Here is a 22,862-nt window from a genome sequence, read left to right as displayed (position 1 = left end):
GATATTGTTTTTGGCTGCATATTTCGCTACTTGCAGCTTGTAATCTGCAAAATATGATTTTCTTTTTGGGCACATTTGGTACAGAAGTGATGGTGCGATCAACTGACATGACACAGACAGGAAAGCAGCTCTTCTGCAGGAGACATGCGTAGTAGAGCGAAGTGACAGTGGTACAGGAGTAAAAGGAGTAGCAGATACTGACAAACAAGTCTAGAGCGCTCTCTCGCAGCTGTCAGTGTGAACATTTTAATATATAAGTCGTACCGGAGTATAAGTCGCAGGACCACCCAAACCATGAAAAAAGGGGCGACTTATTGTCCATAAAATACAGTCATTATTAGGTGGAGCAGAGCATTTTCAGTTTGGTCGATGTAGACAGACTCATAATGATTCATGCAGGATTAGTCAAATACGTGTGAATGAAACAAAACACAATTCCATGTATGTTTTTTGGGAGGTAACAACATTATAAAATGACTAAAAGCTCACAAGAATCAATTTTGAGTAATATAGGACTTTTAAATGCCAACTATATCCTTGTAAGAATCATAACTAGGTCAGATAGGGAGAATCTGCATTATGTAAGTTAAGAGGAGATATCTTAGCATTTTTTTCATCTATTAAAGTTGGGTTGTTCTGACTCAGCTCATATCTACAGCTAGCAGATCTCACGCTGAAGGCAGTTAGTGCTGTAGTGGAGACAGATAGCAGAATAAATCCATATTAAATGTATTTCCTGTCAGTTTAAATGTCCATGTATGTGTCAGTGTAGAATACAAAAGACACTGTTTGTGAATGGAAGCAAGGACATGCACTATGTAACTGTACTTTCATAACCATTCTTCTGCACTTTCAACAATTGTAAGAGAATAAAAAATGAGTTACTAAAACTCAAAGGTAGAAGATTCCAACTCTGCTACAGCTAATGTAATATTGCTAAACAAAATACACTATAAACGATAATATTGAAACTAATGTATGCCACTGAAACGATAACTCAAGAGCAGATTTAGACCATAACACTATTCTAAATCATCAATATTGTAAAAAAAAAAAATCATGAGCTGCACTAAATAAACAGCAGAATGACACTGTAATGAGTCATAAAAGTGATCAATTCAGCATTTCTACAGCTCAAATCTGATGATATAGCCAAAAAAATAACCAAAAATTCACAGTATTCTAGCAAAAAAAAAAAGCATGCAGGATAAATACTGGGCCTAAAAGTTCCATCATATACTGAACGATAAGTCAGTTGGCCCCTATGCTCCTGTATCTGATCTTTTAATGATCTGATTTTTTCCAATGGGACCCAGGCCACTTGGATATGTGCTCCCAAAACCGATACATATCCAATCTTTTGACATGCGACTTCAGCCTGAACGGCCAGGTCGCATTCATCCCACCTACACGTCAAGCTTGGAGTCTCGTCAATGGAGGGAAAGAGAGGTTTGCGAGTTGATTAATATTTGGGCAGGATCGCTGTATTCACGCCAAATTGGAGGGGTTTTGGAGGGAACTGTGCGGTTTTTGAAATGATTGCCAAAGAAATGTGGTTCTGGCTCCTATGACTCAAACAAACGAAGTGACCGTGGACTTGTAACCTACCCAATTTTACGAAGAACTGGACCGTATTTTTGGAGCCAAGCCCAGCTTGGTGCGTGTGACGTCGTCATGTCCTCCAAAGTGCATGCAGGACACTTTTGAGGCATTTAAAATTCACACTGGAGATCACATACAAGTCGAATTTAATTAGGAATTTGAACAACCTCCCAAAAAAATCTGATGTCACAAAAAAATCCATATTGAGCATTAAGCCCTGCGGTCTGAACATAGCTTAAGACTGTGGAAGCGCCATACATTGAAGATAGATTTACCATATTGTAATTGTTAACATAATGCTCTGTATTTATATAGCATCCAAGAGCCTCAGGTTGTATGATTAAGCAGCTTTCTGATGGATTGCCATATTGTCAAGAAGATAACCCCCCGAAATATATAGATTTGTTTAGTTTTTTCCGTTATGCTCCTATATATCAAAAGCAACATTAACTTTAAATTAACCTCAGGCTAATTTGTATAGATAAGACTTTCACGCTCTTTCAAAATATTAACCTTGGAAGTTACATAAGAAAAAAAAAAATTAAAAACTGTGAAAACAACAGCACAACTCTCATCTATCATGTCTCCAATTAAGCTCTTGCTATTTTAAGACACCAGATTTTGCATTTTTTGTTTATAGATGTCAAGTTTGAATGAATACAACATCAAAACGTGCAGAGATTTTGAGTCTACTCTATAAAACGAACGCATTACTAATAAATGACAAAATTATGCAAGAACGTCTAGTGAAAATTGGCTATTACAGCTGAGCCTTGTTCAAATCTCTTACATTGAATCTTTGTCATTTTACAGGAAGAGAATGTAATGTCCTTCAAATGGAATTGCTCATTGAGTGTGACTACTTCAGATTTTTCTTTTTTTTAATAATACTCCTTACAGCTGAAGTTGTGTTCGCGCAATTAACTCTCGTATTTATAATTTTTTATCATTTTATTTTTACATTTTTGACTTTTTTACTGAACAAAAAACAAGAGAAAAAGACAAAAACAACACCCCACCCCTCTTTCTACACTGCAGCTGATGCCTTATGCCATTGTGCTCTTTTGCAATACACTTCTCCCACTTTGACTGTATTACTGTGTAGGCTTGTCACGTTTTGAAGTGCGATATATTCTTGAAAACACTATGGATCAGGGGTCAGCAACATTAAATACTCAAAGAGCCATTTGGAGCATCTCCCATCGAAAAGAAAACACCCAGAGCCACAAAACCCTTTTGACTCTAAAATGAGGATAACACTCCATATCATGTTTTTAACCTGTATGCTAAGTACATGCATTATACATGCTAAGTACATAATTATATTTAAAAATGAACAAATTAAAATAAAAATACACTGTAATTAAAGCCGCAGGTTGCTGACCCCAAACATAGACAATAAACAATTGATATTGAAACAAATGTATGCCACTCCAGACACACACTCCAAACACATACAGAAATACAAACAAACAAACAAAAAAACTGGCTAATTAAACATCAGCAAAAGTCTTGTCAAAAGAGTCAAAAACGGGGGTCCGTGTCAGTTTAAGTTTGGACCTTTTCCCATCACAGAATAAAGGATCTTCTCCGGGGTGCTTTTTTTTTTTTTTTGTAACTTAATTTTTTTGTTTTTATAGATTTTTAGTAAACATTTCTAAACATGCAAAAACAATATAGATCAAAACTATGTAAAAAACGTCTGGAGTTACAGGTTTTAATTTAAACATGCATTTGGTAGTGACACTTTAATGTACTATGTTGTTTTACTGATCTATGAATGCGTTCCACTTTCCTCATTGCTCATCGTATTTGTACCCTTTCAGTTTAAGATTATATGTTATTCTTTCCCTCACTGAAAATACTCTCCACAATCCTGATCCAGTCGGGTGGATCTGGTTGCAACCAACTCTTTGTAGTTCCCATTTTAGATGCAGTTAGAACAGTTTATGTCAGATACATGTCATCCTTTCTTACTACATCTGATTTATTTCCCAGATACAAGTGTTTGGAATTAACCCATAACCCCAGAATACTAGTTAAAATTGCGTTTAATTGTTCCCAATATGCCCTAATTTTCAGGCAACTCCAAAACACAACCTCCAGCGCTCCTGCAGGGTGGTGTAATGAAAAAACATGTCAGATTTTTTCAGCAATATTCTCTCCACAAAAGGGAATAAGTTGTACTATTATGTTGTTCACAGATCTGAAACCATTCTGCATAATAGAAGGAGCAGTGGCTTTCCAATTTTTAAAGGTGCACTGTGTAACTTTTTGGTTGAGAGTCCATCGGCTTCTTGTTTCTGTGGATATGTAATTGCTCTGCCTGGAATGTTCCTTTTATGGCATTAAACTAACTTACATTTATTCAACTACAGGTGGTTTTATAGCTAAAAAATACCTAGAAAAACAGAAATTCAGGAAAGCAATAACATCTCCATGCATTTGACGAACCCTCCGCCAAAAACGTTACGCAATGCATCTTTAAGAATGCACGTTTTGGAGCAAAGTTTGATGCATTATAATGTCATATGGTACCCGGAGCTCAGTTTAGTACAAAGCCTGGCACGTCTTTTTGTTTTGATTTTGTTCGGATCCCACTATACTCTCTGTGTAAAGATGGCCGCTTCATCCTTTATCCTTCCGGGCTTTTAAAACTTGGATTGCGAGTCGTGCGGACGAATCTTTTCTCGGTCTTTGTGAGGATGTCTGAGCTCCAGGACTTGAGTAACGGGGGAGAAAGTGCTGGCGCTGTGATTCTGTCTAAGTCTGTGTCACACCCGCAGCATCCGTCAGGGCTTCAGAGGGTGTACAAAGCCATGGGGGATCTCCCTTTTGCCATGGGGGCTAAAGTGGACTTAACTAGCCAGATAGGAGTGTGACTGGAGGCTAGCATTTTAAAGGTGTATTGCGTCATTTTTCTGGTGGAGGCTCAGAATACTGTTATTCTAGATATTTCTGAGCAATAAAACCACCACCTGTAATTCAATAAATGTAAGGTAGAGCTGTATAATCATATTGTGGAACATTCTAGGCAGAGCAATGACATATCTATAGAAACAAGCATGTGACAGACAGACCCCCAACTGACAAATTACACATTGTACCTTTAAGATGCATCAATATTTCAAGAACTTGTCTACAGGGTGAAAAGCTTTTTGAAATTGTTGTCACTCAAATATTTAAAATTGAGGTGTACATTCTTTTATCGTTTACTAATGTAGTGATATTGTGTATATCTTATAGACACCAGAAACATGCATGATTAAACAAGCAATCTGAGTTAAAGGTGCATAATGTAACTTTTCTGGTGGAGGTTACTTCACTTGTGTGTTTCCATGGAGATGTATCACAGTATATCATTAAACATACAACTTAAACTTATACAACTTTTTTACATACCGTATTTTCTGGGCTATAGGGTGCGCTCTTAAGCGTCCAGCCCCATCAAAAAACGACTGCGCCCCAAAATCCAGAGTGCCCTATACACGAATCCACTCGGGTGTCCCAGCACGACTTTAGTAAACTACAAAGCCGCACCACCCGCAGCGCACGCAAAGACACACGGAGCAGACAGCGACCGCGCAGCAAAAAACACCCGCAGCCAAACTCATCACTCCACGTAGACGAGGAATGGAGGAACAAACCAAAAAAGCGAATGCAATGTGACACTTCTAAACACAACTGAACAACTGAGTCACTGCGAACACGCCAACAATCCAGTGGTCCCAGACAGCACCCTCCCTACACGCCACAACTGAACAAAGCCCAGAGTCGCCGTGAACGTGCCAAACAAAATCCCACTGACCCGTCCAACTGTTGTGTTTTGTGTAAAATCCGGTGTTTATTTGTGAAAAAAGTTCGAAAATAGACCATTTAATGACAGTGCGCCTTATAATCCAGAGCGCCCTATAGTGCGGAAAATATGGTATTTATATAATTTCCTGTGATTTATTTCTGAAAAATACCTTGAAAACATGCAATCCTGTGAGCAGGCTTGCCTTTCCACAGATCTGTCATGTAACCTGGCTGTAACCTGGTATTGTCACCTGCTTGCCTCCTTAGAGATAGTTAAGTTTAATGCTATAGGTAAGGTTTGAGGCAATCATTACTATTTCCGTGGAGACAAGCTTGTGGCAGGCTCTCCATCAGAAAAATTTCGTAGTGCATCTTTAAATCTCCCATGTTTCTGGCAAGCAGACAGCACATTGCACATTGTTCTAGTTTTTATGTTCCAAATTAGAGTGTGGATCGGGCCAAATTTTTCTATTCGAGCCCGAGTCCGGCATTAAGAGATTTGTGTTTGAACTCAAACTCGACACAATTAAAATCACATTATTTTCATAGGCCTACTAATGACACACGTAGGATATTGTTTGTGTGACCTCTAACGGACACAGAGACGCTCAGAAAATAGTGAAAATAATGAGAAGACTTTTACTCACCTCTCGTAAAGCATTTAAAGTGCAGCGTCTCATCCACATTATCTATAGAAATTGTCCTCTGCAAATAATGACATCCAGTCCACAAAACCTCGCTATTAATCCATTTTACGGCGTTATTTAAAAGTACAAAGAGAAAGTAGTTCATGTGTGTCTGTTTGCATCCGCACAGCGCACAGATCGAGGTGAAGCTGCAGATTAGTGATCAAGACTCCTACTTACTATGGACTTTATCGGAAATCTTTTATGCTTTACAAATCACATATTTGAACTATTGCACCACATTTCACAAATAATAATAACACAGTTTTGACCTGTATCTAAACTAGAAGTGCTCTGATCTTTTGAACACTTAACAGTCTCAAAGCGAGTTGTTTCACTGTAGACAGGAAACAAGTGACACACTGGAGTTTGGTCGGGCTCTATTCCAAATTCACTGGTAAATCAAAGTCCAAACTGTCTCCTTGGTTCAGCATTGCCTATAAAGTGTAGTTAGTTGTTTTAGAAGCGTTCTAAACAGCAGGCATCATGGTTACACAGATTATGATTATGTTTGAAAGCTGTTGATGCTAATCTTGCATGCTGGGAAACAAATCTTACATGTAAAAGTGCTGCTTCAGACACCTTGTTATCTAATAATGATCTGACCTTCGCTTGAACAAATGTTAAGAAACTGTGGAAATCAGAGTCAGTCCTCTCTGTACACACTGAGGTCTCCTGCAGAAACCTACTCAAACAATTTGTGATCCTTCCTGGACCCTTTTCAAATGTGTGCATTATTCAATTTGGCCCAATTGCTTCCTGAATATTTCTGTATTCATAAGGCAGTGTTTTCACTCCCAGGGACATCTGTACCCTCACGACTTTCTCATTTGAATGTTTTTAATCTCTGCTGGATCGCAAACCATTCAAATGATATGCAAAATCCAATTTAATGTCTGCCTCTCTGGTTGGTGTCTGCTTTATCTGTTAAGCTAGAGGCAAAGAGTAACTGTTGGAATATAACGAAGAATGAATGAAGGATGGAGGCTTAAAGGCGCATTGTGTAACTTTTGTGGTGGAGGGTCCGTCTGACGCTCTTCTCCATGGAGATGTTATTGCTTTGTCTGGAATGTTTCACGGTATGGTATTAAACCTTTCTATCTTCACGGAGACCAAACCAGACCAAATGCAATTTAATAAATGTGAGGTAGAGCAGTTTAATGTCATACTGTGGAACATTCCAGGCAGAGCAATGACATATCCATAGAAACAAACATGTGACGGACCTCCAACCAAAAAGTTACACAGTGCAACTTTAAGATAGCCTCATTCCGTGGAAGTGTCTTGCCAAATTCTAAAGATAGTTTGGCATTTTTAATTAAATTTTTGAGACCTGCTGTGTGTAATATATTCATTAGTTTCATCAATTACACAAGAAATTGAAGTTTCTGAAACCGCAACAGCTTTTTAATGTAGCTGGTGACGTCTTTTCTGAGAGCTCAGTGCACTTTAGAGTGAATTCCAAGAAAATATGATTTGTTAAAACCACAAATGTACCACACTAAATTGGAAGTGATGAATTATTAAACAGCCTGGACTAGTTTAATATAGAAGATGATGCTTGCTGGCGAACTGAATCCACCCAATGTACACTGCCAGTCAAAAGTTTGGATACACCATCTCAATGAATGTTATTCCTCTTTGTGTTTTACTGTATTTTTCGGACTATAAGGCACAATATTTTTCAGACGATAAGGTGCAATATCAATGATCTCTCGGCTATTTTCATACATAAGGCGCACGGGATTATAAGGCGCATTAAGCGAAACAAACCGACGATACTTGAGACTGATCCCTTAGCCGAGCCTGAGACCTTAGCCCAGGCATCCACGATCCACTGGCAGATCCATTGGCCTCCTTGTCTTACTTATTATTTGGATTTTTATTTCCTACAAGGAGGACTCAAATATACATTGAGTAATAATGTGTTTAATGTAGCTTTGGGCACATTTGTTAATGTTTTACAGAAACAAAACTCAAAATCCCATGGTTAAGTTGCATAAACTATATGCGCTGACAAAACAGCTGGTCCTTGTGCGCTGATGCGGTCATCTTCTGTCGGACTAAAGGACATGATTCCTTGAGGCTCCTTACTACAGTAGCCATAATGCTCTGACAGTCCATCAAACGGTGCAGCTTCGTATCTTACCAAAGTCATACTAAAACATTTTGACAGATTTTTGAGCGCCGTGTACCACATAAAATCAGTTTGAGGTCAGTAATCACAACCAGAATTAATACATAAGGCACACTGGATAATAAGGCGCACTGTCAATTTTTGAGAAAATCTAAGGATTTTCAGGGTGCCTTATAGTCAGAAAATACGGTACTTTCTACATTTTATATGTATGCTAAAAATATCAAATATATTGGTGGTTTTCAGATTCTAGAGCTAGTTTTCCCTTTTAATTACATTGTACTTTGGCATGAAATCTCAGAAAGGTAAATTCACAAATCTTGAACCTAATCATTTCTATTGGTGACTAGACCTAAGAAACCACTATATTACAACATGAATTTTAGCTGCCCCCATCTGTACTACATAACATTGGCCTATAGAATGTTGTGCTGTCATCTGAACCCAGCACTGAAGCAAGATATCTGAACTTATGTAACAAAGAAAAAAAGGTGAGATAACTCAACTAAATACTGTTTATATTGAAATACTCAAAGTGTCCACCTGTTGCTTTGTTAACAGCACTACAAACCCTTGGCCTTCTCTCACTGAGCTTCTTGATGAAGTCTCCTGAAATGGTTTTCACTTCACAGCTGTGCCTTGTCAGGTTTAAGAAAGGCAAAGAGTGCATCGGCAAAGAGTGCAGTGATCAAAGCAAAGGATGGCTGTTTTAAAATTGTTTGGTTCATGCCATATGTGTTCATTCATAGTTTTGATGCTTTCAGTGAAAATCTACAGTCCAAATAATCATGGGAATACAAAAGAAACATGCATTAACACATGTAACCAAACTTTTGACTGGTAGTGTACATGGTACGCTATATCATAATACTGAATGTTCCTCCTATACAAGAAAAAGTCCCAGTAATGTCCCAATTATATAAACCACATAAGAGCTCTTTTTATCTGTCTAAGTATAGTACATGCTCCACACACGTGCTTTTAAAATGATGAAAGAAAACACATTATCTCTGATGTGCAGTCTCTCAAAGCAAGGCAAAAATCACTCACTATAAATCTGAATAGCACCTGCACCCAGCTCTCACTACGCCTGGATTCTAGCCATGGTGGAAATTACCATTCTGTCCACATGCTCCCATATAATGTCTGAGTGAGAACTTATGCTACTACTGGGTTTCAGAATGATTGAAAATTAGGGCTGTTGCCATAGAAATAAAAATGAAAAGTCCTTTCTTTTGAACAGAAAATGGTTCTCAATTTGCTCCTAAAGTCTCCTATGGACAGTTGTATAATTGATACTTCGAATTGGAGTGACATCACGCTGGGGGTGTTCTGCATGTATGTCTATGGCGGAATGTTCAGCAGTTACCATAGAGACACAGTGCACACCAGTGTTAGGAGTAACGCGTTAGAAAAGTAACTAATTACTGTAATGCATTGCTTTTTGCTGTAATGCAGTAATGTTACATTACAGGGAAAAAATTGTAATATTTTACTCAGAACAAATGTCAGTAAAGCGAGTTACAATGCTTTTTTAACCTGGATTGAAGTGGTGGGTTTTTTGTTTTTCTTCATACAAATTCGCTACAATCACCGCGATATCAGCAGCGGTAAAATGGCGGAGACGCACTTGCGTAGACCGTGATCACAAGCAAAAGGACCGGCGCAGAACTCCCCCCTGCTGCACGGAGCTAAAGGCAGCTGACGTCCGATCGTGCTCGAGGGTTCTCTCAGGGGTGGTCCTAGATTCCAAGTTCTAGTGCAAGATTAGTCCTGGTTTAGTCCTGGTTTAGTCTTGGTTTAGTCTTGGTTTAGTCCTGGTTTAGTTCTGGTTTAGTCCTGGTTTAGCTCCATTTAGTCCTGGTTCAGTTCTGGTTCAGTTCTGGTTTAGTCCTGGTTCAGTCCATATACGGCACAAAAGTTCAGCATCTTCACAGTTATTTTGGTGAGAGTAACTTAAAAGTAATGCAATAGTAATGTAATGCATTACATTTTAAATGCAGTAATATTGTAATGTAATGAATTACTTTGAAATGACAGTAACAACTCAAAAATAACACATTACAGTTTTAAAGTAACTTGCCCAACAGTGGTGCACACATTAGCAAACACTCCCAAAAAGTGTTAAGATGGTCAGAATACTCAATACTTTGGGATTTAAACAACACATTTTCAGGAGCCTGTGATAAATATACGGCTTCATGTTCCTGTTTAGGTGTTTGATTTTTGACAAAATATGTGAGAGTAACTAACTGAATCTTGAGTGACAGCGCTTCAGACAGAGCAGAGCCTTCAGTTAGCATCATCCCCCCAGAGAACGTCGACAGCATCAGCTCCAAAGTATCAATAGTAGCTTTTTTTTATTTTATTTATTAGAACACTTGAAAGAATGCGTCTGGTTTAATCCAGTGTAATTGCTCTGTCGATATCAAATGCATAAATAAAAAGTAAAAAGTAAACACATTTTGCTTTTACCAGGAAGCTGAAGCTCATGAACAGATGCTTGACAGTTTAGGAAAAAGATATAATTGCGATTTTTCAGATTGACAGCACTGCTATTTTAGTTTAATTGCAGGATTCTGTTCAAAGTGCACATTTAAACACGCATAGGAGCCTTAACATTAGAGATAAGGCTGAATATATAATGCTAAACAAATACAAGCTTCTCAGGATGTGTTTATGGTGGTCTAAAGTACAAAGTGACCAGTTTGTTTTACCTAATGAGACAGAATAGTTTGTTTATTTACACAGGAAATTACAATTTTCATTTAATTGCAATCATTCTTGCTGCACTAGTCTGTTACACATTGAGGATCCTTAAGCTTGTTTCCTACAACTTTTGCTTTTTTATTACCAGTTGCGAAATATTGCCAGAAGTCTAACAATAATATCATGGCCCATCACAATATATCAAATTACAAGTCTCTCTGCTTAAATTAATAGTTATAGTGTAGGAGTATAGCTAAAAAAACTGCGGGAACTACGTAGACCATGATCCTTTGCTCCATTTCAGTGCCGATTACTAGTACCTGAACAAATAACTGTTATAAACGCATTTAAATCTTGTCTTTTTATTATGATAGAACCAATGTCTTATCAAGGCATTTTAAAAGGGAAAAGTAGCATATTTACAATCATGTTATCCTCCACAAAATATCGCAATAAGTATCGTACCATGAGATGCATATCATGAAAATATGAATATGTGAAAAAAATTGGATATCGTCACATCCTTAATTACAAGGCAGTATGGTGGCCACTCCAAATAGTAGAAAAAGAAATAAAAGTTGTTAAATATGGGACATGGAGGGACAGACTCACGAAATATAAGCTCATAGTAACTGCAATATAACACCATATACTTTCACTTTTTATCAGTTGTAACGCACAGACAGAGATTGGAGTAGAAATAGGTCCCAGCATTTTACAAGGCTGAAAGTCAGTACACCCAAACAGTGTTCATATCTTTGTGAGAAAAATATGTTTTCGATAAAAATGTCACTATTTTTATATAATTCATGTGGCGTCAATGAAAAAGTGGAACATTTTCTATACAAGTGTGATGACTGGGACTACCCTGTAGTAGTCAGAACTAGTGTCATGATACCAAAATTTCAAACTCGAATTTGATACCAAGGAAGAAATACTCAATGCCAATGCCCATACCAAAATTATAATAGAAAACACATTTTTAGACAATAGAATGTTATTTTCAACATTAAATCATAGTACCGTATTTTTCGGACTATAAGTCACTCAGAAGTAGAAGTCCCACCAGCCAAAAAAAATGCTTAATGAAGAAGAAAAAAAACATACATAAATCGCACTGGATTATAAATCGCACTTTTTGGGGGGAATTTGGGATTTATTTCATAAAATCAGAGACAAGGAACCGACATTTCATTTTGAAAGGCAAGTTTTAGTAATAACAATAGAACAGAGAACAGGCTGTTAACGTAACATATGAACAGTTCTTCAGATAACTATAGCATAAACAACACAACAGAACAAGTTTACCAAACTCTCCATCTCACTCCAAATCACTACATTTATTCAGTTTGTCATCCTCGGTGTCACTTCTGAGCAACTCCCATAGAACTATAATAAATTATTATAGATCCATGGCAACTCTACGACCTCCGGAGGTAAATGTAGCATCGCTTCCTTTTCTATGTAGCTGCCTTCAGACTCAGCATCAGTTCCAGTTCCAAAATTATTTCGGCCTTTCTGAATCCCGACAGGATGGTTTTGGTTGTCACTGAAGTCCAGGCTTTATCAATCCATTCAATGACTTCCAGGAAAGTTGCATGGCACACCCTCCCAGTTGCTGTGAAGCTGTGTTCTCCATCCCTGCTTTCCGCCAGTCCCTCACAAGTTTCTCGCTCACTCCAAACTTTCACTACTTGCAGCAGTACAGCAGCTTTTTCTGCAGGAGACATGCACAGCAGTGGGCAAAGTGACATGGTGGTACAGGAGTAACATTAGCAGCAGACACACAAGTCTAGAGCGCCCTCTCGAGGCTGTCAGTGTGAACATTTTAATATATAAGTCGCAGGACCACCCAAACCATGAAAAAAACTGTGACTTATAGTCCGAAAAATATGATACTTTATTTTATATTACCATGTGGTCTTATACTTCAGTGGTCCAGGTAGGTTCCGCAGTGGTCCATGGGTGTATACTAGTTTATGTGCTCTTATACTTGTTCTGATAGAGCTCAAGATCATTCTAAAGCTATTCAGGAAAGGTTCATTACTCCCTGTGAATGTGACCTTTTTAGTATTGATACCTGCTCAGATGAGTATCTAGAATCTAATTTTTATTTATTTATTTTTTATACTTTTGACAACCCCAGTTAGAACCGTACACCTAAAGCTGGCATAGTTAGTAGATAAATAAATAAACACGTTTTGACTCTGATTCAATCTCTCACATACTCAATTTCCTTAAAGGCCACATAACTTTGAATGGAGACCAATAACCTTTAACATCTAGACTTTACCGCTCTGCATTGTAATGTATTCAAGCTCTCTGACTCATCCCTCACTACCACTCCCGTTGACCTTCTGAGCAAATTCATTTTGTTTTTTCTCGTTTGATTTTTCTTGTTCTCTCCCATCGCACCTGCTTGCTCCTCCAGTGAACTTAATATCTCCCCGGGATCCGTGACAGCCACACCGCAGAACCGTTCCCCCCTCCACAGCTGCGCATTAGACGCACTAAATGGCATACTCGCGCCCCCGTAATTGGCTCCAAAGAGAGGCTTTCTTTTCCTGTTGACATATACACATCGTACCCACAACCTTTGGGGAGATCCAAGCTGAGAAAGTGTGCTTAAAACTTTTCCCCCTGTGTTCAAACTTTTACGAGCTACCTCAAGCTGGGTTTTCTATTGAATTTGGGGCGAAATTCTTTGGTTTTATGATTTCATTCTGTGATTTTTACTGCTTTAGAACCAACTGGTGGGGTGTTAATATTTTCACTGTTATACTCAGCAGTCAGAACCAACCCGCAGGAGACGCATTATTGTACAGAAGTTTGAATAGAATTAATAATATATCTGTTTTTTCCACAGGTGGCCGTTTCAAGAAAGAAATAGTCGTGGATGGACAGAGCTACCTTCTCCTGATCAGAGATGAAGGAGGGCCTCCAGAATTACAGGTACAATTACTGGACAGTGCTTCATTTGTACATAACATTTTCACAGTTTTGGTTTTAAAGGTGCACTTTGAAACTTTTCATGACCACATATAAATGTTTCCGCAAGTTGCATTCATTCAATTACAGGTGGTATTATTGCAAAAAAAAGTGCTGAAAAACATGCGTTCATACTGTATGCAGGGTTGCCTTTCCACAGATCTGACCTGTAAATAGGCCTGATTGCATCCCCTTCTTATTTCCATAGAGACAGATAGATTTTGATCATTTTATTCCTTCTTACTATGAAACAGACAAAGCAATAACATCTCCATGGAGACGAGCAAGTGTCAGACTCTCCATCAGAAAAATTGCATAGTGCACCTTTAAAAGCAAATATAGCATAATAAATAAATCTAGTAAACATTATGTTATGAATGAAAAGCAGCAGTTTAAAGTTCAAATTTGGAATCACAGGACACGGATAAAGATGAGTACATACAAGGACATCTTGTGTTAGATGTTTTGCAGATTAAGTCAGATACACCAGACTGAGATGGTTTGTAAAAGTATAGAGGAATAATCTATAAAGGGATAGTGAGTCTGGGGCTGAGGCTGGCAGACAGGACTCCTATACAGCTCGGGTTAGAGGAGATTTAAGGATGCAGTGAAAAAGGGCATAAAGATGAAGAGAAGATGCATCGGATATGGTGTATTTGTTGTCAAGAGATAATACGACTAGCTGTTTTGTTTTGTTTTTTCCTGTTCTGTCTTGCAGCTTAGCATAGTCTGATATTGTGAGTGTCTAAGCCTTCTGCTAATGCTGTGATAGGAATCATAATTAAGTTGAAGTAACAAAACAAAAGAATCTCAAAGCAAGGAGAGTAGATAGGGCCGTACATTGCAGCACTTTACTACTAACTGCAGTATAAAGGGCCCATATTACTCTATTTTATGATCTCTGTTATAATATTGTTTCCTTATCACAAATATATCTGGGGTTGTGTTTTGTTTCAATCACACATTAACACTCAAACCCTGCATATTTAGGTTGAGTTCTTCACCCAAACAGTAAATACTCTGTTCCACCATGTCATGAATGAATCATTTGGATTTCATCCCAGAAACTGCCAAATAACAAGAGATTAAAAGATAGCTGTTACCTTGAGCACTACTACTTCATGACATGACATTTTTAGAACAGAGAATTATGAACTTGGAATGCTGTTGCATCAAATACTATGACAGATACAACCTTTTTGATCCTAGTTTGCCAAAACATTTGACATTTTTTAAATGAACATGAACAAACGCAACATACTCTCTCCAAAATATTCCAAAACATACTTGGAAGCCGATCCTGTGTCAAACAGACAATCAGGAATGCTATGGACCTATTTTAGTAGCGAATAAGTTCCCATTAAATGAAAGCTGAAAATAACTAGCATACTAACCATGCACTTCTTGGACAAGAAAACACACAGCTAACAGATTTTCAACTCAAGTGCACCTTACAATATATATGTACAGGGGCAAGTTTAGATTTATTGGCACTCTCCATTGGGAATTGTTCGGTTAATAACAAAATGTTGTAGTGTAATTACTTTTTCTTTCCTAAAACTTATATCGTCCAATTCAAACACTGCACTTGTAACAGCACAGTGGAGGTGAAATAAGGCAACAGGGGTTTTGTGAAAACTTAAAATAGCTGAACCAAAATGAGCACTGACTCAAACTACTAACCGTAGTTTCAAACACTTTTAAAGCACTTTTCAACTTACATGATGTATTGAAGGGAAACTGTCTGGACCTTACTTGAACTGAACAGTCTGTACTGAAACATGTGTTGTGCAGACAAAGAGTACAATACACTGTATGTTATTACAAACAGAATAGTGTGGCTTAGGGTTGAAAAGGATAGAAAATCAGATAATTGTTGTTAAAACTAGTACCAAAACTCGAGTGATCTGTCATTTGAGCAGGTGTCAAAACTAAAAATTCACATTCCCAGGACAGAAATGAATAGCTTTAGAGTGCACTTGAGCTGTATGAGAACAAGTATAGGAGCACATAGACTAGTATACATGCCCAAAGCTCTTAATGCTCTCTTCCATCTTCATGATTGTGATGTCATGAAGCAGTAGTTTTCAAGTTAACAGCTACCTTTACCTTTAAATCAGTAGAGACTTGAAATTCCAGGGCTGAAATTACCCAAATGATTGTAGTGAAGCTGTATGAGGTTTAAAAACACAGTGGCGCTTTTACCGTATTACCACATGACATAAGGTGGAAAACAGTGTTTTCAGTTTGGGAAAATTACTCAGCCTAAATATGACACAACATAACTCCAGGTTGAGGAAATAACATTATAAGAGAACAAAAAATATCATAAATATCATAAAATATAATATAATGGGCCCTTTAATGTGGAAACTTACATTATATTGTCTAAATAATGAGTGTTTTTATCATCGTGGTATTGGTATTGAGTATCAGGTATCAAGTCTGTTCCTTAGTATGAAAATAGAGTTTGAGATTTTAGCACTGTGACAACACTAGTGCAGCTACATAATACTTCAGGGTTCCCACTGTCATGGAAATCCTGGAAAAGTCATGGAATTCTGTAAATTCGATGAAAGTTTTGGAAAAGTCATTGAATTTTAGTATCCCTTTCACACAACTACAGCGTTACGTTATCATTAGGCTGTTATGATTATTTCCAAACGTCTGCACCTTTTGTTTAAAAGAGATGACAATAAATGCACTGACAGTATTTTGAATGTTAAAAAATTATAATAACAAACCATAAGATGAGTGGAAATGGTTAACATTTCAAATTTAGCCCTAAAAGTCTGATCAATTCTACACATGTAGGTGCTGTAAAGTCATGGAAAATTCACTTTAGGTCATGAAAAAGTCACGGAAAAGTTTTGAAATTTTGTCAGTGAAAAAGAGTGGGAACCCTGAATGTTGAAAATGACATTCTATTGTCTAAATAAATAGTGTTTTTTATCATTGTGGTATTGGTATTCAGTACTGAGTATCAAGTCCGTCCCTTAGTATGAAAATAGTTTGAAATATTAGTACTGTGACATCACTAGTGCAGCTATATAATACTTACTCTAGTGTACTTTGAAATGAAATTCATACACAATTATCAACCTGCAGTACTAACACATGCTGATGAACGTGCCCTGTCCCGTATTTAATGAATAAACATAAACAAGAGTGGAGTGTTTCATTCATAACTTTGAGTGTGTAAACTTTTATTGGCCACATAGACCTTACTACACATCTTCCTGTCATTGCAACGATTTACTGGAGCCTCGCATTCGCATAGATTGGGGAATAGATATGCATTTGGCTCTGTTGTCAGCTGCCCGGATAATTACTAGCATAATTAAAGGCCTCCATTATGTTCCCACTCACAGGAGCAAGCCGATCCGAGTTGCGGCTTGGAGGCTCGATGCACCGTGTTTTCCTGTGGGGGCCGATGCGAGATACTAAAGTGAATGAACGAGGAAAGAGGAGAGGAAAACGCCCAGAAAACAGTCAGCAGTTGCCAGTCTTTTTAGTACACAGCGCTCCAGTAGTTATGGCGCGTGTTATTGATGGTGATTAGAATTGATGGTCTTTGCTCACGGGAGTCCTCCTCGCACTCGCTCATAAAGTTTCAGGGATTATTAATGACCGGCTTGTTTCTGTGACGCAGCAAATGCACGAATGATGATCGCAGCGGGGGTAGAGGCGAGCTGATATTATTTTAGCCGTGGTGGAATCATTCATTGTCATTCAGTCGCGTGTTCAGACTGCAAACGCAAGCGGCGAGACGCGCTGCTGCACTGCCCCCTTGTGTCGCGACAGGGAATCGCCACTGTACGTTTCAAACATGATAATATTATAAGAATTTTTTATTTTTTTTGTATTGAAGTCAGGAATTAGGAACAGTTCAGCAAAATCACAGTAGTAGAGTGTGAGCTTTGCCTTCTTTCTGTTTCTTTTGTGTATTGCTTTTTGTGATCATGTCAGGATATAAACTTACACAGCCATAAAAATAATTATCAGCCTAAATATGACACAACACAACTCCAGGTTGAGGAAATAACATAAGAGAAAAAAAGAAAAAATCATAATATAATGAGCCCTTTAATGTTGAAATTGACATTCTAAAGACTGTTTTTAATCATTGTGATATTGGTATTGAGTATGGAGTATCAAGTCTGTTCCTTAGTATTGAAATAGAGTTTTAGTACTGTGACAACACTAATGCACCTATATAATATTTCAGGGTTCCCACTGTCAAGGAAATCCTGGAAAACTCATGCAATTTTACAATCTTGTCACTCAACTACTGTTAAGTTACTTCTGTTAAGTTGTCATTAGGCTGTTATGATTATTTCTGAATGTATGCGCCTGTTGTTTAAAAGAGATGGCTATAAATGCACTGACAGTATTTTGAATGTTAAATAAACTGTAATAGCATATTGTATGGTGAGTGGAAATGGTTAACACTTCACATTTAGCCCTAAAAATATGATCAATTCTACACTTGTAGGTGCCGTAAAGTCATGGAAAATTCACTTTAGGTCATGAAAAAGTCATGGAAAAGTTTTGAAATGTTGTCAGTGTAAAAGAATAAGAATCCTGCATCTCATTAAAGTTGCACTGCACAACTTTTCTGATGGAGTGTGGTGTTTCTGTTGTTCAAGAATACAATAATTCCTTCTGTGAATAGGGGCAACTCTCCACAGATCTGAATTGTAATGTAGTGTGGTGTTGTAACCTGGGTTAGTGTCCCTTGTGATAGATAGTGATAGGTTTAATCTAGACTGTGGAACATTCTAGACAAAGCAATAACATTTCCATGGAGACAAGTAGGTAGCAGTTCATCTTTAAATTATAAATCAATTATTATAAGAAGAAATATTCATGTGGAATAATAGTTGGGACATCAAGGTCAAACCTTCTTTTAGTTTGTTTATTCACTTTATGATTGAATAAATTATACACCCAATTACCACTCATTTGCTTCTCTGTGCAAATATTTGCAAATTACCAAATATGCTCTCCCTAGCCTGCATTTCTTGCTGTTAGTTAGCTCGTACTATAATGATAATGTGATAAGTGAGTAAGAAATCTTTAGTTCCAGAAAATAAAATTGTACTGTCTATGGACATGTTTTAGCAGATTACAGCTTCAATATCCCTTTTGCAATAACCATTTTGCACCATCTTGTTGTTTTTGTAAAATGGCATTGGTTGCTTGATCTTGTTTCATATTTTCTAAAAGAATATGCATATTATTCCTGCTGTATCCAGTGAGCCGAACAAACCTCCAGTGGCTATAATCCCTGTCTCTCCTCTTTGCTGTGTTCCAGTTTGCTGCCTGGGTGGATGCAGTGGTGTTCGTGTTCAGCCTGGAGGATGAGATCAGCTTTCAGACCGTCTACAATTACTTTCTGAGACTGTCGAGCTACAGGAACACAGCTGAGGTCCCCATGGTGCTGGTCGGGACGCAAGGTTCAGGATAATACCGCTTCTGATCTCTTCTCAATACATCAGCATACATGGCTAGAGCGAGTGTGTTATCATAATATAGAAAGTCAGATACTGAGAGTCAACTTATTCACGTTATCTGAGTTCTTAGATGAAGAAAAAATGTATGTAATAAGAAGGGTCCATTGATACTTTGCAGCTGATGTCATTAACATTCCTTAACTTAATCTGAGCTGTTTTAACACAATCTGACCAGAAAGAGATGACTTGGTTGGAACTATAAATGGTGACATGATTTGTGTGCATAAACAAGTCTCTCACACATAAAATACATAGTCTTTTGTGTTGAAACTCAATCTCCTAAATGGGACCATGGATGCTCGTTTTGATCACATGCTCCTGAAAATGTGGTTTAAATCTATTTAGTATTTTTTCTTGAGTTTTCAGATCTTGAATTGACAGTCTGGAATTTTGGACATAGGACCTCATTTCCTAGTGAGCCAGAGTGTTGGAGACATGTGGAGACACTAAACCTAGTTCTTTTTAAAGACAATACAGTAAAGTGTATTTACCTTGTTGACATGTTCAGAACTGTCACCGGTGTTGGTGGTGACATGTTGTATATCAGCTGTTGATACTTCCTGTAGGCATCAGGGAGGCCGTTGAAATCAGGAAAAGAGGCACGGACAGCATTAACCGTGATGATGGAGCGTTCCTTCTTTCACACACCTGGGACACCCTCCTCCAGAGAACACTGGGCGACGGGAGACGTGGTCAGTCTGAGCGGCCCTGCCAGGTCCATCAGGCTGACTACGCCTACAGGAAGTAACAACAGCTGATATACGACACGTCAAAACCAACACCAGTGACAGTTCTGATGATGGCTTGCTTACGTAAGAAGACAAAATGAACATCTTTGGCTTATGTGGAGACACTTTTTAAAAGATTCCATCCAGTCCTTGTATTTGCAGAGGTCAGTGATGCTAGGCTAGTGCATGTCAATGGCCATAGTTAGTCTGCCACTAAAAACAGTCTTACCCACTCCACAAAACACCCGAAGCAAATCTATTATTACACCAGACTGTTGATGTGAATGTCTGTTTTGATAGAATAATGTTTATAATAAATCTAACCTTGCATCGCATGAATCGTCGCATGTTGAGGGACTATTTTCTCATATCAGTCCACCGCTGTCAAGCTTTTTATCAGCAAGTACAACTCGCAGCTGCTGCTCAAGCATAAAGGTTGGTTTTACTTCTAAAATGATTCTATTGACACAGACATTTACATCAATTGTCTGGTGTAATAATAGATTTGCCTCAGGTGCACCTATGGAGTGGGTAAGACTGTTTTTAGTAGCAGGCTAAAGTGTCTCCACTCGTCTCCAATACTCAAGGAAATGAGGTCCTATGTCCAAAATTCCTGACTGTTCCTTTGAAACATCTTTGCAGGTCATTGCTAATGCTTGCATTTTGTCACCTTGGCAACTGTTGAACATGCTGCCAGCAGAGGTACATATTGAACACCCCCAGCATGATGTCACTGCAAAGTATCAATTGAGTTTTCATTATTTTTACAATATAGATACTACAGTACTATACAAATGGTACACTATGTAAGACTACAGTGACTCAGCAGCTCTGTCTTTACTTTTTTCAATTAAATACAGAATGAAATGACTTAAAGGTGCACTAGGCAACTTTTCAATTAAAAGTAACTGTATTTGAAAGACAAAGTACAATGAATTTTATTGTTCATTAAATGTGTATTGATTTCTCTTTCGTTTTTGCCACATTAGTTTGCCCTGTTTTGCAAAAATTCTCTTGTCAACACCTGCGCATCTGTGAATAAGAAATCAGATTACTCACATCAGATGAAACTGTTAATATGGTGTAAATAAATTTTTCTCTATGCCATGTTAAAGGGCCAATATTATGCTATTTTCTGATCTATGTTATAATGTTTCCTCATCAAAAACATACTCTGAGATGTATTTTGTTTCATTCACGCATGTTTAACACACAAACCCTGTATATTTAGATTCTTTCCTCAAACAAAAAACACTCTGTACCACCTTGTGATGTCATGTGGTAATACATAAAGTGCTCCTCTGTGTGTGTTTAAACTCTGTACACCTTCATTAAAACCATTTGGATGATTCCGGCCCTGGAATTGCCAATCGTTACTAAACAAAAGGTAAAAGGTAGCTGTTAACTTAAAAACTACCAATACATGACATCACAAGGTGGAACAGAGCATTTTGAGCTGAGATGTACACAGACTAATAATGAAGGATCACTTAAACAAGAATCAGTTTTGTACAATATAGCACCTTTAACACTTACAAAATACTAACATCTTTATAATACAAGCAGCATATGTATAAATAAATCCCACCAAACTTTGAATTGTGTCCTAAAAGTTTGGACTTCTGTTTGTGTTTCTCACTCCAGATGCCATCAGCGCAGCCAACCCCAGAGTGATTGACGACTCGAGAGCCCGAAAGCTGTCCAACGATCTGAAGCGCTGCACGTACTATGAGACCTGCTCCACCTATGGCCTGAACGTGGAGAGGGTGTTCCAGGACGGTGAGGAGGCAGATCTATCTGATTTATGCTTTACAAGGAGCTAGGGGAGTCGACCACATCTGTTACCTCTAGCTCTGTTGTCTGGTAAAGACGATTTGTGAGACGATAATGTTGGACGGGAGGTTCAGAGCAGAGAGGTATAAAACTGCAAACGAGGGATGTTGATATATATTGTGCCAATTTTATCAAGGAGCTTTTTAGAATAATAAATGGTAAGCTATTAGGTTGGGAATGCAGCGGTTTCCTGCTTCTGTGAGGTAAAAGGTTGTGGTAACTACATAGACCATGATTCTTTACTCCATTTAACTGCACGCCAACATGAAGAAATTTTAACTTTTAACTTTTTCAGCTGCTTGTCTCCATGGAGATGTCATTTCTTTGCCTGTAGTATTCAGCGTTTTCTGTCTCCATGGAAACTAGTAGTACTTTCTATTTTTTTAAACTATATTTCAAAATAATAATACAATTTGAGCTTTCATACAGGTCATCACGTTTGCTTTGAATATTGTACAGAAATTCAATTAAGTGACATAAAGGTATCTTAAGTAAAAATTTGTATATACCAGTCTGAATCTGTTGACAATAGGCTTAAAATATTAATATGAATAAGATTAATATTTTCTTAGAGCCACATCATCACCAGAGTTTTGATTTCTAACACTGTTCATGTACAGATCACTAACTTTATTTCGCCTTTAACTAAAGTAACCTGCTTCTTCTGAGAGTCCATGAGTCACTGTTATTATATAAAGCGACCTGTCACTCACTCAGAGTATGAGACTGACAAATAGAAGGAGTCGGGAAATGCAGCGTTTGAGCATAGAGCTGCATTAAGAGAAAAGCGGCACTGCATCACAAATGACGTTATCACTAAATTGCAAGGATGAGATCACACAATTTCTGTTTATATGTATCTCCT

General features: G+C 37.8%; 1 protein-coding gene across 1 annotated transcript in view; it reads left to right on the top strand.

Annotated features, from left to right (window-relative positions):
* Positions 1-22,862, top strand: part of agap3 (ArfGAP with GTPase domain, ankyrin repeat and PH domain 3) — a 262,903-nt gene that overhangs the window by 151,600 nt on the left and 88,441 nt on the right. Inside the window, exons 4-6 of the mRNA XM_055152051.1 lie at positions 13,799-13,884; positions 19,238-19,379; positions 21,809-21,943. Coding sequence (XP_055008026.1) covers positions 13,799-13,884; positions 19,238-19,379; positions 21,809-21,943 — 363 coding nt within the window. The remainder of the gene's footprint in view (positions 1-13,798; positions 13,885-19,237; positions 19,380-21,808; positions 21,944-22,862) is intronic.

Source organism: Boleophthalmus pectinirostris, unplaced genomic scaffold (genome assembly GCF_026225935.1).
Source record: "Boleophthalmus pectinirostris isolate CB_2022bp ecotype Guang Dong unplaced genomic scaffold, ASM2622593v1 HiC_scaffold_16, whole genome shotgun sequence".
NCBI lineage: Eukaryota > Metazoa > Chordata > Actinopteri > Gobiiformes > Gobiidae > Boleophthalmus > Boleophthalmus pectinirostris.
Note: the sequence above shows the minus strand (reverse complement) of the source record. Positions and strands in the feature narration are given on the sequence as shown.